Source organism: Streptopelia decaocto (assembly GCF_964273445.1).
Source record: "Streptopelia decaocto genome assembly, chromosome: 15".
NCBI lineage: Eukaryota > Metazoa > Chordata > Aves > Columbiformes > Columbidae > Streptopelia > Streptopelia decaocto.
The window spans coordinates 10,180,714-10,198,177 of NC_138670.1; the positions used below are offsets into that span (position 1 = coordinate 10,180,714).

At 54.2% G+C, this 17,464-nt stretch overlaps 1 protein-coding gene across 4 annotated transcripts in view; it reads left to right on the top strand.

The window, feature by feature from the left end:
* Positions 1-219: 219 nt before the first annotated feature.
* MSI1 (musashi RNA binding protein 1) overlaps positions 220-17,464 on the top strand; it is a 28,948-nt gene continuing 11,703 nt past the window's right edge. For 3 of the 4 annotated variants that reach the window (XM_082066281.1, XM_082066282.1, XM_082066283.1), the window contains exons 1-6: positions 282-488; positions 728-768; positions 893-974; positions 1,088-1,172; positions 5,827-5,868; positions 7,555-7,647. In XM_082066281.1, the coding sequence (XP_081922407.1) occupies positions 430-488; positions 728-768; positions 893-974; positions 1,088-1,172; positions 5,827-5,868; positions 7,555-7,647 (402 nt within the window). In that variant the 5' untranslated portion in view covers positions 282-429. Of the gene's footprint in view, positions 489-727; positions 769-892; positions 1,173-5,826; positions 5,869-7,554; positions 7,648-17,464 lie in introns of all 4 variants that reach the window. The other variant, XM_082066280.1, reaches the window with a different exon arrangement.

Below are 17,464 nucleotides of genomic sequence, written 5' to 3' on the forward strand. Positions count from 1 at the left end.
CGCACCGGGCCGGGCCTGGCTCCGCCGCGGCGGGGCTGAGCCCGCCGCCCTTTGTCCGCCGCCCCGGGGCAGGTGCGGGCGGCGAGGCCGGGGACAAAGCGGCCGGGGACAAAGCGGCCGCGGGCTCCCGGGCTGCTCCCGCCGCCGTGCCCGGCGCTGGGCGCGCTCCCTCGGCGCGGTGCGGGCGCGGCTCCCGGTGCTCGGCCCCGCCGCCGCCGGCGGGTTTTATGCGCAGGGCGGCCGGCGGGCCGGCGGGGGTGGGAGGAGCCGGGCAGGTTGTGCCCGCCGGGCCCTCCTCCCTCGCTCCCTCCCCGCCCGGCGGAGAGGGGTCGGGGGAGGGGGCAGCATGGCCTGTCCGTCCGGCCCCTTTTCCAGCGCTCATCTGCCCCGGGAGTGCGGCGCCGCTCCTCGCAGGGAGAAGAGGTCCGAATGGAGACAGACGGCAGCCAGCCCGGCCTCGCCTCCCCGGACTCCCCGCACGACCCCTGGTACCGCCGCGGCGGCCGCCCCCACCGCCCCCCCCACACCCCCGGCCGCGGCCGCCCCCTCCCCCCGGCCCCGGCCGCCCGGCCCGGGCAGGCGCGGCGGCGGCGGCGGTGCCGCTGCCAACATGGCCGATCCGCGCCCTCCCCTCCCCGCCCGGCCCCGCCGCCGCCGCCGCCACCCCCGCGGGGCGCCGCGGCCCCCCGGCGCGGCCCCGCTCACGGCTCTGTCCTTCCTCCCGCAGCAAAATGTTCATCGGGGGACTGAGCTGGCAGACCACGCAAGGTGAGCGCCCGGCAGCCCCGCACCTGCCGCCGGGGCCGGGGGTGGTGGGGCCGGGGCCGAGCTCGGCGGGGGCGGCGGGGCCGGGCCGGGCCGGGACACCCAACGGTGGGCGCTGTGCTTGCAGAGGGCTTGCGGGAGTACTTCAGCCAGTTCGGAGAGGTGAAGGAGTGCCTGGTGATGCGGGACCCGCTGACAAAGAGATCCAGGTGAGAGGCCGGGCCCGCGCCTCCCTTCGCCCCCGCCGTGGCCCGGCCGCCACTTTAACCAACTTTCTCTCTTCTCTCTGCATCCCCTCTCCTGCCCGGGCTGCGGGGCTCAGGGGCTTCGGGTTCGTCACGTTCATGGACCAGGCTGGCGTCGACAAGGTCCTGGCCCAATCCAGACATGAACTGGACTCCAAGACGGTGAGATGACTTCTCTCATCCGAGGGGTGCCTTTGCCGGTGGAGCGGCTGTGCTCGGAGCAGCCATCGATTGCGGTGTTTGATTTCCAGTTAGAGGTTGTAAACTATCGATTCCTGGTACGGATCGGTCGGCCTTTTCTCCGTCCTGCTTACCGGCGGGTAGCCCGGCTGCTGCCTGGGCGCTGGGCTCGCCGTTGACCCGCGGTCCGTGTCCTGGCGTGGGTCTGCAGCTCCCGGTGATGGTTTTCCTCCTGCCCAGCGGTTGTAAGGCCCCTATGAGGAGTGACCGTGACCCCCTTGGAGCTGGGACACCTGAACACGTTTGGGGCGATGACTGGCACCGGGAAATGGATGTGGCTGCGTCTGGGGAGAGGGGAGCTGCCCCTGCCCCCCATGCGCTGCCAAGCACCCCAGGGGTGCTGTCCCCACCACCCAGGCCCTGCTTCCCCGGCCGTGGTGGCCCGTGCCCTCCCCTCGCAGAGGCTCTCCGTGCCGCGCGCCCCAGAGACTCTCCCGTGGTTTCCCCAGGCGAAGTTTTTGTAACGGTCATGGAGGTTCAAGACTTTATTGTCTCCGAGCATGGCCAGCGCCCGCCCATGTGGGCCACCACTGGCCTCTTGGAGCAGCTGCAGCTCCAGCCCTTGCTCTGCAAGCGGGGGCTGATGAGGAGCCCCGGCTGGGCCAACAGAAAGATTTCGCTGGCTCCCTGTGTTGGTGGCATGTCGTGCCCCGTCCTGCCTTGCAAATCTGCGGTGCTCGGGAGATGTGTGGGCTGTTTTGGGGTGTGGGGGTGAGGTGTCTGAGTGGGAGGTCCCTTCTCTGTAGTTTTAGTCACTTGCCTTCCCCTGAATTCCTTTTCCTTAGTGCTGCCCCGGGGTGAAGGTGAGGGTAGGGATGGGGGAGCGGTGGGGCTGCACGGTGAGGGGAGACGTTCCGGCTCATGGCATGGGCTACCCAGGAGTCCAAACGTGCAACTTTATTTCTTCCAGCGTGTGGCTCAGGCGTCTCGGCCTTTATCTCGGCAGAAGGGAGAGGGCGGGAGAGCAAGACCCGCTTTCTTAGGGTTTACGGTGCGAGTTGCAGCGAGATTTATGTCTGTTCCTGTTTAACTGCTTGGATCGCTCCCTTTGATGTGCACAGGTCCTTCCTCCCCACGGGAGCTCCCGGTTAAACCTCTCCAGCCTTCCTGGCCGAGGCTGGGTCCCCAGGACTCCAGCCCTCCTCCTTTCAGGAGTGATGTAAAGTGAGTTTTGCTCTGGGGGAGGGTTATGGTAAAGTGTTTTGAGGAGGGCCCAGGGCTTGCTTTTTTTTTCTCCTTCTTTTTTTTTAGTAGCCTATGTAAACACGGTGTCTGCTCAGCTAGTCCCGTCATGAGTCTGTGGGCTGGCATAGACCTCTCTTGGAAAGGCAAGTGATGGATGTCTGTTGTAGCACTAATCCCAAAAGCATTTTGGGGCTCGGAGCAAGCTGAAACCCACTGTCTCCGTTCTTCTCCCTGCACCGCCGCCTGTGCGAAGCCGCTCCGTGTCCCACCGTGCGGCTCACGAGGGTGGGGAGGGACCGGCGGGAGAACAGAAGGGCCTCGTGGTGCAGGGGACTGCCCGGCCATTGAAATTCCCGGCTGCATCTGCTCTGCTCGCCCCGCTGGCGCGGCAGAATGGGGGCAGTTTCACCAGGGCCCTTCCTTTGTTAGGAACTTTGATCCTCTTCCTACTTTCTTTATTTTAATTATTTTTTCATTTAGTATGGTGTTCGGCTGTGTCAGATGTTTTGGGGTGTTTTGCCGGGTGAGAAGTTGGTCTTGTGGTGCCGCGTGGAGCCTCCGTACGGCTTTTCCCTGCTGAGCTGAAAGGCTCTGCTGTGAGTCATGGGTTAAATGACATAAACTCATCTGAATCCTAATTTAGGGTTTTATGAAACTTTGCAGGAAAAGGCCCAGTGTCCCGAAAGGACAGTCTTCTCTCAAGGCTCAGTGTCTCCTGGCAAGCAGCACTTGATAGACAGTGTCTGCCCAACTTGTTGCTTCATTGTTTTCTGATTCTTCCTACCCTAACAAGGGCTGTTGGCCCGATTCTCTGGGGAAACCTTGTGCTTTTCAGACTCCTCTTTGTTTTTAAGCTAGATAGCACCAGCCTACGGAGTTATTTATGGAAATGCTTGATATGAGAATTGGCTTTGCAGTCTCAAGGTAAAAGATTTGCGTGACTTTGTAAAGCTGCAGCTGGCCTCTGCCTTGAGCTGCTGCTTTATGCGCTCTGGGAAGAGCTGGCTTGGCGGTGCTGGGTCGCCCTGTCGTTTCTTTGTTGCCGTTACCGAGTTTTTGCTGGGTTTGTCTTTTGTGGTGGAGAGAGCGATCTGTGGCTCTGGGGCAGCGCTGACTAACAGAGCAAACGTAGCTGTGGAGGTGCAATGAACGAAGAAACCCAGTCGTGAGGTCTCACGGGTCCTTCCCTATTCTGCCCCTGTTCCAGGGGCAGCGATACCAGCTGGGTTCATGCAGGAATTATGTGACCTGAACTAGTAAATGTTGCTGTAGGTGGCCTGAAGAGCATTAGTGAGGAGCCTGGCAGGCTGGCTTGGCCCACCTGCGACATCAGCGGGATTCCTCGTCCCCAAAGCCTTGTGGGGTGAAGTGCAAGCGGTTTGAGCTCAAGTGACTTCCCCTCACTGCAGCCTGATCCTGGGGTTTTGTTTTTTTGGATACAATCTCCGGCAGTTCTGAATGCTCTTCCTCTTAGCAGATTTCTGTCTAGGTGTGTAAAAAGGATCTATTACGTCAGTGGGTGACACTGAAACACAACTCTTCCCGGGCTGTTTGTTTTGACACCAGAAATGGAGGAATAAGGTACCAGTGCTTTTGCTTTAATTAGAAAGACTCCAGCCACTGAGGACCAGTCCAGTTCAAGTAACTTGAGTCTGGCACTGAACTTGCTCCCCTCCGCATGTTCCCAGGGCTGCCCCTGCAGTTGGTCACCCCAGCCTCCCTCTACCTGCAACAATAGCTGGTTGTGCAGAAGAATTTGTGAAATGACTGCCTGCTCCCTCCAGCCAGGAGAACGCGTTATCTCTGCCCAGTTGATCACACTCAGGGTAATGAGAAAATGAGGCTGAGCTTAGCATTGCTGAGTATGAAAGCATCTTCTTGGCAGGAGCTGAATGACACTGGCTGAGAAGTAAAAGACAGTAGATTATTGTTTTTGCTTATTATCTGCCATCAACCTCCTGGTCTCCTGCCGTCCCCTGTCCTCAGAATTTGCCGTGGGTGTCTGCACTGGCCAGGAAGCGGTGGGGGGGTGTGTGCGGGGAGGGGAGGGACGGGAAGGTTCAGGTGCCCCAGGGAGGCACTGGAGGGTATGTTAATCTGCTGGCGCTTGGAGCTTGGAGAGGGAGGTTTATTTTTGAGTTTATTTGTGCTCTTCACTTTTGCCTTTGTTTACTTACGTGCTGAGTTTATTTATGTTGTAGGCTGTGAGTCAGGACGGAGGTGGGGAAGGCAGGGAGAAGAGCTGGTGGAAGGGCACAGGGAGGCTGGACTGCAGGGCTGTGTGACAAGTGAAAGGATGTGGGACGGGAGGGCGGCCAGGCTGCAAAGCTGAACAAAGCGGCGAGAGGAGCTGGAGAAACACGGCTTCCTTTTGGGCTGTTCGAGCTGCTGGGCTGATGGGACGACCCTCTGGGCTGCCCTCCCAGCTGCAGCCTGTCCAAGCGTGGGGATGAGCCAGACCTGCCTTTACCACAGGTCTTTGTAAGCTGATTTGTAGCTGTGGATCATCCCCGATGTGATGTAACTTTACAGGAGCTGCTGTAAAAATAGGCTGTAAAGAAAGAGGTGGTGACTGAGGAGAAGAGGAGGCTTCATGGGTGTTTGGCTTGCGGCTGCATTAGTGTTGTCCCGGCTTTTGTGGTGCGTGAGGCCGGAGCAGGCGCATGCTCAGCCGTGCTGAGCCCAGCAGAACGCGCGGCACCTGGATGGCGGCGCGGGGACCGGCAGCAGGTTTATAGAGAAGCTGAGCAGGCACAATGGAGGCTCAGCCTGTGCAGGGAGGCATCGCCTCATTGTGTGCGGCGCTGCCTGGGGAGCGGGGCAGCACGCTGCCCTGCCGCCGCAGCCTCCGCAGCCCGCTGGGCTTTGAGCTCCTCTGTTTAATTTGTGCCATCCTGTCTGCTCTTTTATTTCTTCACCCTGTGTTTCGTGGCATGGAATCTTTGGCTTTTTGTGCGCTGCCTGTTTTCTGTCCTGTTACTGCCCAGGTGAGCTCTGTACTTGTAGGTGTAGTGAAAGGGGAGAGCAAAAAGGCAAACCAAAGCGCTTTTAAGATGAGGCCGGTGATGCAGGGCACCCAGGGGCAGGCCGAGCGGGAGGGTGCAGCCTAGCCTGTTAATCCCAGCATGTGATGGGCTCTCTGGTGCGTCTGGCCAGCGCTCAGCTGGAGACAGACTGCTGCATGCTGGGACTTGTAGTCTCCCTGGATTACACCTTACCGAGGGGGGAAGATGTCTGTGGCCAGCTTTGTTTTACACACCTCAGGTAGATTGCTTGGGTTTCTAACAAGGTGCCACATGGGCAGAGACAGCTGTGCGCATGGAGGAAAACCCAGCGTCTGTAAACAAGCAGCAAAAGCATGTTCACCTGTTCTTCCCTGCATCTCTTTCAGATTGACCCGAAGGTAGCGTTCCCCCGCCGAGCACAGCCCAAGGTAAGCACTGCGGGCAGCCCTCGCCGCTCCAAAGGGTGAAATTCGTGGCGGTGAATCTTGTCCAGTGCATGCGATGGAGCTGCTCCCTGGGGTTTGCTCAGGACTCACCTGGGGTGGGAGCTGCTGTGCTGCAGCCCAGCCTGACGTGCTGCACTGTGTGCGCTCCCACTGGGCTTGCAGTGCTGGGGGTTTGCATGGCACTGGAGGAACTGGGAGGCCTCTTAGTTGTACTTTAGGATGCATTAGTTACAGCTGGTGAAATAAGTGCTGCCCAGGGTGAGCTTAGTCCTTCTGGAGTTGCAGCCAGCGCCTGGAAGTTTCAGGACTAAGGAGACTCAGAACAGCTCCGTGCTAGGGCGTGATACAGGTGGAAAGAAGGTCGGGTGTGTGCACATGCACGTGTACAAATAGGCGTATGGCAGAGAGAGGGGCAGAAAGGTTTCATTTTGTGAGATGCCCTCGTGTTCTTCAGCACTGGAAAAGGCAGAAGGAGTTTATTGTTGGACTTTTATCTACAAGAGGCTCTGACACTGAAATCTGCAGTTGCAGGAACTTTTTCCAGGCTTGCAGCTAGAAACTTTGAGCTGAGGAGCCATCAGTGGGCTGGAGACTGCCTTCAGACTTTGGGTCTGCCTTTAACTTTGCTCTTGGATGGGAGTTTTTAAAGTTCAGAGTCTCAATTCCAAGTGCTGTCATGGGAGAAGAGCTGGGGAGCAGCGGTGTCGAGGAACAGAGAGGGAAGAGGAGACTGGTGCTGGGAGGGAAGTGGGGGGATCAGGCACCGAGAACAATTGGTGAGCAGGTATCCCGAGTAACTGGAGCCAGGAAGCACATGGTAGGAATTGGGTTAATTCCATTAAGCAGTTTGGTGACAGAAGGTGCTTTAGTGTTAGAACGGGCTGCTCTCCAAGCCAGGGAATTGCTGCGGATTAGCCCTATGCTCCTTGGGGTAATTAGGACCATGTGTTCCTCTGAGAGCAGGGGTGTAGCCAAGCAGCTAAGGGGAGGATGCAGCTGGAGAGCCGGTTCAAAGGACGCTGGTGTGCCTCCGCCTGGCAGCAATGGCCCCGCTCAGGGTAGTTAGTTTTCTTCCTTGTCCCAGCCACGTAAATGACAACGGGCAGAGGGATGTTCTTTTCGCCTTCTTGTACAGGCAAAAGAGATTTAACTGGGAGTTGACTGGGGAATGGGTGCGAAATGAGGCTTATTTCATGCAAGACCAGATAATTTAAAATTTGTGAGCTCAGAGGACCTCCTGCCTGTCTCTCCACTCTGGGGAGCAGAGCGGGCATCTCAGGGGGCCTGGAGGAGGCTGGCTGTGCTGGGTGACAGGGCTGTGGGGACAGCTGGAGGGCTGGGGAGGGGACAGTCGTGTCCTGCATCTTCAGGGCAGGGTGAATGTGCCAAGAGAGCAGCAGCAGGTTTGCAGGGAGAGGTGATGTGCTGTCTGAGGAGAGGGTGGTGGCTGGGCACTGGCAAGGACGATGGGGCGAGTGCATGAATTGGGCTTTGGAGTGGGACACATCTGCCAGCCGTGTTTGGCCAGAGGGCTTTGGGAAGGTGGAAGCTCAGCTGCAGCAAAGGGGCAGGCGGTCCTGGCAGCAGACGGGAGTTAGTGGCCTTTTGAATCTCATTCTCCACTCACTCTGGGTTTATTCGGTGAATTCCTGTCCTTCCCTTTTCCAGATGGTGACCCGAACGAAGAAGATATTTGTGGGTGGTCTGTCCGTGAACACTACTGTGGAGGATGTGAAACAGTATTTCGAGCAGTTTGGGAAGGTAAGTCTCTTGAGTGGTGTTGGATCAAAGCTGTTGCTTCTGGGGCAAAAATGAGTTTTCTGAACTCCTGTAGAGGTGAGATTAGGAGCTTGCAAGTGTTTTGCGTGAGGTTAAGTAGACCGGAGGTCAGTTACAGATGCTGGGAGGCTGTAATGTCTTTGCAGGGCTACAGCCAGCGACTCCTGCCCTGTGATGATTTGAAACAAAAAGTTTGTGCTTGTTCCTGGAGTCAGTGGGACCTGGGCTGAGGGTTTTGCAGTGTTTCTCTATCCAGAGGCCTCTTGTGGCCTGCAGATGTGCAGTTTGTTCAAATGCTGGAGGAAGGTCTGTAGACACTCCTAACAGAGCGGCTGTAGCATCAAACCTGTGACTGTGGCCTGTTTCTAACTCTTAAGCCTTGCGATCGATATTTCAGTAATCCTTTATTAAAAATAAGCCTTTTGGTCCTGAAACTTCTCCTGCTGAGTCTTGGGCCAGTGGTGATCTTAGTCTTGGTTGTTTGAAGAAAATCTGGCACTATGTCTGTCCCTTGTCGTGGTGCAGCTCAGGAAAGGGGAGGCTTCTGTGGATGGAAGTCACTTGTGCTGTGGTCCGTGACAGCCAGGTGTGCAAATTGTGAGTTGGGATTGAATTGGAGCATAGAAGGAGGCTCAGTCTTGGCCTCTCAGCTGCGTCAGGAGGTTGTGAGCATCCCCAGGAGCAACCTCAGTAGTATTAGACTAAAAGATCCCAAGATTTTTCATGGGATTATGAACTGAAGGGGATCATTGTATCTGAATGTTGAATGCGGTCACCTCTGGGGCAGGGCACTGTGACTGTTTGGCTGTTGTTCAGTGGTGTTGTGCATGGCTTTGCTGTTTGGGGTGGGAAGTGTTTGATTCTGTAGCTGTTGGGAACTTCCTGCCCAGTTGTGGGGGCAGAACAGAGTTTGCTGGGCAGTAATCTGGCCAGGACATCGCTGACAGCATCATGGATGTGGAGGAAACTACCACAGGAACTGTAGAATGTGAGGGATGAAGGGTTTAGTATTAATTTTCGTCTGAAAGATACTACAAAAGGGTGTTGTTATGTAACGGCACATTAATTGGTGAAAAGAAGGAGAGTTTTGTAACCAGTTTTGCCATATCGTTGGAACTTCTGGGCAGAAAGCTTGGAACAAGTGTTCGCTCAGTACCTTTCTTCAGCTTCTGAAGTCGAATCTGCATGTCCTGGGATGATACCGTGTCTGCAAAGTGGGACTCCTTTGTATTTCGGTTCAGTCCTAAGTGAAAGTGGCAATGGCAGAAGTGGTCACATATCCCCATGTTTGCTGGTCATTAGCTCTGTGTGGTTTTATTTTCTATTACAAAATAAGCAAACGGTTTTGTGTCCCCAAGAGCTTCTACGTGGTGTCATTGAAGGCATCACCACTAAAGATGGTGTTGTCCATGTGTCTGTGCAGTCTGAAGGTTGTTGGTGTGACTTGCGTGTGCTTCTGCGCTGCTGATGGATGCATTTGATAGGAAAACAAAGTGTCTCAGGTGTAATCACCTTTTAACCTTCACTGTACCTCTGTTCATTTGAAGCAGAAGCACATCGTGTAGTGCTCTGTTTACAAACAGTTACAGTTGCTCTAGACTGAGAAGTACTTTTCAGTTCTTTTGGGGTGTTATGCTGTTAACGTTCCTCTTGTTTAATGGTCATGTGCTGAAAGGTGTCCTGACGTCAGGAGAGTGGCGAGAACTGGTTGTGTCAGATTGTTTTCTTGGGACTGGGCAGAAGGGAGAGTTCTGCATAGCTCAGTGCAATTCATTTCTGAAGAATTAGCATCCTGGACAACATCCGGTGCTCAAAATCTGCATGAGGCCGATGCAGCTGCCTCTTGGCTCTGGGGAGTTTCTGTGGGGAGAGGTCAGGGCTGGTCAGATTGACTCTCCATTTTTGGGGCAGTTTTCTGAGTCATCTGGTCGTTTCAGCTGAGGAGAGACTCCTCAGAGCTCTTGTATAAAGCAGCGTTCTTGGCCTGTAACCATCTTCCAGATTAAGCCTCAGATAATTCACCCAAGGCCAGGAGAACTGTTTCCTGAGGAATTCTCTTCAGTCGGTAGCTCCTGATGCACAGGATCAGTGGGAAGGCGTGTTTCAGAGGAAAACCTCCACGGCCATCAGCTCTGGGGTTCTGAGCTCCAAATGTGCTGCTGCTCTGTGGTTTCCAGGGCTAAGAAAAGCCTGTTGCCTTCAGTTTCAGGTGTGACTTACGGAGAACATGATTTTGGTACACAGGCTCTTTGGGTGTGTGTTTGTGATGCTCTGGGGCCTCCTGGCTTTCAGAGGTCTCCTGGGATCTCTTCTTCAGAGGTGCTCTGGGCACCCGACTCTGCGGACTTCATCTCCTTGATTTATGGCACCTTTAGTGAGATGTGCTGAAGCTTCAGCTGTGTTATCTTCATCTTGGAAAGCCTGCCTGAAAAAATCTTTCCTAAGTCATTTGGGCCAGTGCTACTTCTGGAATTGGATTGGGACTGTGTGAAAAGGAATTGGTAAGGTTGCCCTTCTAAAGGACTTACCCTCTGAGGAAATGGCTTTGTCTGTGTTCCCTCTCTTTGTCTGTGCACCCCCGTTTTCTAGGAGAGAGGAGAAAAATCGCTCCTCGTTTCTCCTGTCTATCCAGGAAAACATGGGAATGCTTAGGATCTAGAGAGGAGAGAGAGGGGAGCACAAGTCATCCTGCCTTGAGTCCTCAGGATCAAGGTACCAGATTCCCGGTGGTGATCTTTAGTCAATCTTTGAGAATCCAGCGGCAAGCTCAGTGTGGATCTCGACTTCAGGCAGAGATCATCCTCTGCCTCTGAGGACAAGGGAGACGGGCCTGCTGAATGAGTTTTGCACACAGGTTATCTTCTAGGTAACCCTCAGGCTGCAAGCCTAAGTGTGCTTTAGATTTGCCACCACTTAAGGCCTTTCAATTAGGATAGATGCCTTTTGAAAAATACATTTTAGTCCAGACAGAAAGCACGCACATGCTGTAGGAATTACGAGGGGAAGTGCTGTGGCCTGCAGTACAGATGAGGTCAAATTAGATTATCGTGATGTTCTCTCCGGTCCAAATCTGTGAACTGCAGTTCACAAGTCTACCAAGGTAGCTAGCGCTGGTGCATCTTGGGTCACAAACAACACAGTTTGTGTGTGCATTAGCAGGAAAAAAAAGGGAAGATTGGTTGAGCTGGAGATGAAATGGATTCGCATTTCATAAAACAAAATTCCCAAGTCTGATTTTCCCATTTTGGCATTTCTGCTTACTCTCCTAGTTTTGTTTTCTTTTCTTTTCTTTCCTTGCTGTGTCCAAATCCTTCTCGCAGCTTTGTAAAATGGAAGTGGCAAAAGAAAAACGAAAATGTATGAGGAGGAAATCCATGAGTATTACCTAGGGATAAAGGAAGAAAGGGAGAGGCTGGCACCCCAGTTCTTCGTATCAAAATAACAGGCACAAAAGGCAAAGCTTCAAAGAGGATCTCAAATACAGTGTGAGTTTCTCTGCTTCAAAGAAGGATCACTTTATTTTTTTTTCCTTCCAAAACTATGAATGAAAAATATGGGCTGCTGTTTTCCTGAGGAAGAAAATACAAAGGGTTTTTTTAGTACAGTGAGAGAGACTGAGAAGAGCTCCCAAGCTGGCTCTGGTTTGTCAGGTGCAGCTGCTCGCACTTTAAACATAGCGGGATCTCTAGGAAACACTTCTGGCTCCAAAACTGGAATCTCTCTGAGATGCAAGCTAAGGCCATGGACATGCTTTCTAAAGGAGATTATTTTTTCAACTGTAGGACAGAAGTCCTGGCAAGAATTGCATTCATAGTGTATGTAGCCAAGTGTCTTGGCTTAAGTTGGATGGTGTTGGAGATCTTTAGACTGCACAGGGAAGTATTTCAACAGCCTCTCTGGATTGAGGCTGCCACCCTCACCGAAACCAGAATCAGAGAAGGAAGATACCTTGCCCCTACCACCTCAGGCATAGCTAGTTCTTTGTCTAGTTCAACACGCATGAGGATGCCTCAGAGCAGCTCGTGTCCCTGCTTCCTCCTTTGCTACTTCAACCCATGGGAACATGTTGGTTTGTATTATTTTTTAGGAGGGAAAGCAGTTCTCCATCAGGGTAATTTGTATGGACCATTGGGTCTCTGATCTTGTAAGCAAGTTATTTGTTTCAAATCATAACTGAAGAAACTCAGATCATCTTTCTTTTTCAAGGGCTGGTTGGATGAGGTCTTGCGGTAGAGAAAGTCAAATAAATTGTGAGATAGGAGGCTCAGAACAAACAAGGTCTTTTTGTCATGGAGCTTATCTAAGCTGTGAAATCTTTGCCCCAGGCTGTTGTTGCTAAAATTTGCATAGGCTCCAAAACGATTGGACAAATTCATGGAAGGTCTTCTAAATACACAGACACGCTGTCAAGTTCAGGAAATCCCTGAATCACAAATGGCTGGAAGATGATGGAGTATTCTGGGGTCTATCATAATATCCTTGCCTTTGTCTTTTATGTTCTTTCAAAGGTGTCTGCTGTCGGTTGGTATCTTGGGGGGTATTGGGCAAGGTGGACCTCTGCTCTGACGTGGTGCAGCCAGTCCTTTGTTTGTCATTGAGAGAGAAGTTGGTCCTTTCAGAAACTAGAAATGCAGTTACTGGAAGAAGCGGGACCTGGACCCAGTTCAGGTGTTTTCTTGTGAGCTTTTGCATTTCATGGAGTGGAAGCGCAAGAAACATATTCACAATGACGTCTTTGCATGACTCACTAATCAGTCGTGGCTCCAAAGATGCTTGAGAAGTGTTTAAAACCAGTCTGCGTCTCTCCCTGGGCGTGCAGGTGATCTGCGTGTGGGGATGAGTCGGTCACGAAAGCTCAGCCCCTCTCTTAAGCGTATCGTGTCCAGAGAGAGATCTGCTCTCTAAAAATATCCTGGAAGCAAACAAGAAAAAAGATCTGCTGAGGTCTGAGGACGATTCTGACCTTTAGGCTGCCATCTAATACTCCGTCCAAATTCTAAACTGTTTGCCTGAAACAGGTTCTGAGGTCTCGCTCGGGCAACGACTCTCGTACCATCCCACCCAAGAGAAAACCACCATGTCCAAGGCGCTGGATTCAGCGAGGATTGGAGTGTTTGTCACAAATGCATAGTCACGTACACCTGCCAGAAAAATGGTGCGGTTGACCTGGGTGTATGAAATGAGTTTTCCTGCTGACTAATGGGAGAACCTTTAGATACCAATGGCGAATTTCTTTAAAGGAAGACTTGTTCTGTGCTTATGGTGGGCGTGGTTTCCCTCACTTTGGATCGGGAGAATGTTAATTAATCCTTAATCTGCCGCTCTCTGGAAATTTCAGGGATCAAAGCTACTTGTCAACCTGCTGTGGATTTCCAAACTGGGTTTTGGATTTTCTTCCACAGATCAGAGGGCAATTTATGCAAATTCTCACGCATAAGATGGTCGCAATGAACAGATGGGGAGGGGAGGAGAAGGGGAATCTGATCACCTCTCTTGCGGCAGTAGCCTGTTTGGCTTGCGGTAACAATGCCACTGGAACAAAGGGTTCTCTGTGCTCCGCATCTGGTAGGCAGATAGCCAAAAATGCGGTAGCAGAAATGGTCATTCAGGTCTTTGGTGGGTCATTTGATCTTTGCCAGGTGCCGGCGGTGTGAGGGCGGGCAGGAGCACCTGGGCAGGCTGTGCCTCAGGGTGGGCTCTGTCCGTCGGCCGAGTCTCATTCCCGGAGTTTTGAAGCCAGAGCTGCAGCGCAGGTGAGCAGGTCCTGGCGCCGTGTGGGTGTCCTACACCCGCTCCCAGAGCCGGGCTCTGCGCCGTGCGTCCTCCACCCCAGAATCGGCCTCTCCCAGGAGCAGGGTGGCCAAGTCATTTCTAGAGCATTTCGGTTCGCATTCCTCATTCTGAAGCCGACTCGGCAGCTGTTGTTCTTCTGCCTGGTTTTTCTACACCAATGTTGTCATGGTTCCTTCTAGGATGAGCCAAGACATCTTTCATTGCTATTCAGGTGGAAGATGCCCATTTCTGCAAAACCCTTGCTTAAATATTTACAACTGTCTTCAAAGTTTGCCTGTGTAGAAGTGCACCCAGCATTTCTTATCAAACTTGTGTTGGAAATTTGTTTTTTTAATCTGCACGAGGCTGTCATTGACTTCCTCCTTTGCGGACACCTATGACTGTCCCAGTAAGACTGGAAGATATTAGAGTGGAACTAAGCCATTGAAAGAAGAAAAATACAACAAAAACAGGGCCTTTTGTCCAGGGCCAGGTGGATTGTACTGTGTTCTGTTTGGGTACAAAATGCCTCACATCTGTGCACCTGGTTATTTGGGCTGTGCTGAGGGCTGCTTTGGTGGAGAGTCTCTGAAACGCGTGACTGTCCCTTTCCCTTCCTGTCACCACCACGCTGCTCTCATCAAAACCAGGTGCTGCTTTGAGAAGGACCTGTCTGCTCCTCTCAGGAAGGTGCCGCTTGCTGCAGAAGGTCTTGGCAGTGGCAGATCCATGGAGGATTAGAAGAGCTTCCATCCCCAGGGACGAACCTTTTTTCACTTTTTGAATATGTTACCTCCACTGAGCCAAAGCCATGATCTTTCTTCTGCTCCTGTTTGGTTTTCCAAAGGCAGAAAGAGCTGCTGGAGACAGAGCTCAGAGGAGGTGATGCTGGACAGCTTGGGTTTAATGTTCAGAGGTTTGGTACCTACCGCTGACCTGCCAAGTACCTGCCAAAGAAATTGTCTCTTGTGGTCGGGTTCCTTGGGAAGGATGTGCCGAGAGAGCAAAGTCTCTGCTCTTCGACCCCTCCTTGTCCTTGGCTTTTTTGACCCTCGTGGCTGAACATGGTGAGAGACATCATTCCTCAAAATTAACAAACTTTGAACTTCCAACCTCACATGTTGGATAACGGAGGCCTGGACCAGCAAGTGAAGTTGTTCCCTGGGAGAGAGCCTTGGCCACTAAGCTAAACAGTTTCCTAGTAAAGTGATCCGCCTCTTTGACTATGTTTAAAGAATTGAAACAAATATTTATTTAAGGGTGGGGAGAGAATGGGGAGAAAGACAATTCACCCGGCAAAAAAGCCTTTGTTAAAGTACAGTTATGATCATAGATTATTTCCGCACCCTATTAAAAATTATCTTGGGGGTGTTTCTGAAACTCTTCGGTGCAATTTTCCACACACTTCTCCCCCATCCAGTTCTTGGGTAATTGATCTGGTTCATCTCTGCCAACTGCTGAGGATGGGCTGGAGATGCCACCTCCATTCATGGCTGCGCCAGTTCCCCAGTGCCCCTTGTTTCCCCATCCCAGGCTCCGTGTCCCCGGGGGGGTGAGCCAAGATGGCGGCACCTCTGTCCCACACGGAGCCATAGCTGGGGACACACACACAAAGTGGTTGCAGGAGGGGGTCTGGCTGTGAAACCTTTCTCCTGTGTGTGCCGGTGGTTTGTCTGTGATGGAGGGAGGGAGGTGTCGGGCGCCCGCCCGCCATCCCGGGCCGCGCTGTGTGTGAGGGCGCCGCCGCTGGCGGGGCGGGCGCAGCGGGGCGGCTTTGTGCCCGGCGCTAATCCGGGCGGCAGCTGCCATTGGCGGCCGCGTTGCCATGGCGACGGCCCCGCCGGCGGCCGCCTTTGTTGGGGCCCGCGCGGCCCAGCCGGGAAGGGCCCGGCGAGGCGGGGGGGGATCGGTTCACCGCCATAATATCTGTCCGTGGGGGCTGCCACTCCTGGGGGGGTGTGGGTGCGGGGTCGGGGCAGGCCTTGCTTCCCCCCTGCCGTGGTGGGAGCCGGCCATGTTACCTTCATCCCCGCAGTGCTTGGTGCTGCCTGGGTGTTTGGCTGGCGCTGGGCCTCAGGGAGAGGCAGCCGGTCTCATCTCCTCCCCTTGCTCCAGACCAGGAGGGATGAGCCAGGAGGGATGTGGCATGAGGCCAGAGCCCTTGGGCAGGGTGCTGGAAGTGGCCGCTCTCTGTGCGTGCAGGGAGGCTCTTCTCCGTCTCTGGGTGTGCTCCACCGCGGGCTCCAGCACCACCCCGCACCCTCACGGGTTACAGGGCTCCGCTTTACCCCGCGGCACTGGCTGTGTGCTGAGACCACCCAGCTCATCTTACCTGGTACCTTGGAAGGAGACAAGAAGATCCTCGTGTGTAGGTTTTGTTGGCAATAAAAACCACCAGTTGTAGCCATACACAGAGTTGCGGCCTTAGTGTTGAGTGGGGTGAGACTATTTCACATATCGTGTGTATATACACATAGATACCTGTCCATCTTAGATTTAGCTCACGGCAGGAAACAGCTTTCAAATAAAGTATGTGTGTTATTGTCAATACATTGTGGCAAGACTTTGGGGTGCTGGGTAGACGCTGGATCCCAGAGCACCAGCAGAAGCGTAGAAGGCTCAGCGGGAGGAAGGCTGCAGCTCTCTGGGTGCACCGAGTGCCGCTTGGGGTGAAGTGGCTGCACATCTCCCAGCTCTGAGTGCTCGAACAGCGTTCGGCCGCTGCCCGGGGTGTTGCTGTGAGGTGGTTTGGTGTGTGGACATGTGCTGGGCGCTGCCCCTTGCAGCTCGTCCAGGCTCCGAGAAGAAGAGGTGGTCGCTGGGGCTGGTTGGACAGGGTAAGTCAGCGCAGCTGGGCTGTGCTTGTCCCTGCTGGGTTTTTCTTTCTCGTGGTCCTGTCTCATCGCAATGGGTTTGTGGGCTCCAGCGACCTGTGTTGAGGTCTTCAGGAGCAGCGCTGCTGCAGAGCCCCATTGACACAGCTTTCTCCCAGTCTTTACTGGGAGGAGGACAGCTGTGTGCCCAGACTTTCTGAGAAACAGATGGAGGAAGTGATCTAGCTTAAATAATGAACAAAAACAGACAGTAAAACCTCTTGAAATATTTTAAGCCACATCAGGTTTCGCCCAGCACGTCACAGTAGTGCCGGCACTGTGAAGGGGCAGAACGGTGCAGTGATGGGTAATGGCAGCGTGACCAGCTGCCCTCAGCCCCCAGCGGCGTCTTGGGAAGTGCTGAGGACTTGCTCTGGGTCTGTGCGAGTCTTTCGTCCCCCGTGGCTCTGGCTGGATGCCTGGCACATTTCTCAGGTGTTTGTTGACTTGGCCGAGGGAGGCTGAGCCGGGATGGGAAGAGCATGGGATGAGCAGGTGCCAGGTTGTCTGTTGTCACCTTGCTCTTGGGGGATGGACGTGTTGGACAAGCCCAAGGGCGTCCAAGGTGAACTCTGTCTGCTCGTGGTGGCACTGGAGACATTAGCAAGGGCTCTTCCATCCTTGTGGCAGTGAGGTGGAGCCGGCTGTCCCGCTCCCTGCCCTAACCTGTTGGCTCTCCAGGAGCGATGCTGGTGGCTGCCTGCACCGGGATACGGGCTCTACTGGTGGGATGCTCTGCAGAAGGCAGCAATGCAGATGCTTCCCGGGGACATGGCGAGGGACTAATCCTTCCACGGAGTCAGGGGCACCTGGGGCTTGCTGCCTGGGGAGCGGTGCTCTCGCATGGAGGAGGAGGAGGAGAAGGGCCAGGGCAGCTGCTGGCCGGAGCCTGCCGCCGCCTCCCCTGAGCACTTGCACGTCCAGTTTCATAATCGGATTAAAGCAGCGGCATTAGAGAAGAGGGATGGGTCAGTGGGACAGGTTTACACCGGGGCTTACACGGAGGGGATTGGGGTGTATCTTTTAACCCTGCTCAGCCTGACCTGCGGGCGGGTGCAGCTCTGGGAGCGGGGAGATGAGGGACAAGTGGGCGCAGGCGAGATGTGCTGGGGGGACAGAGCGGCCCCCGGGGGCTGGGGGATGGGACCTGGCCG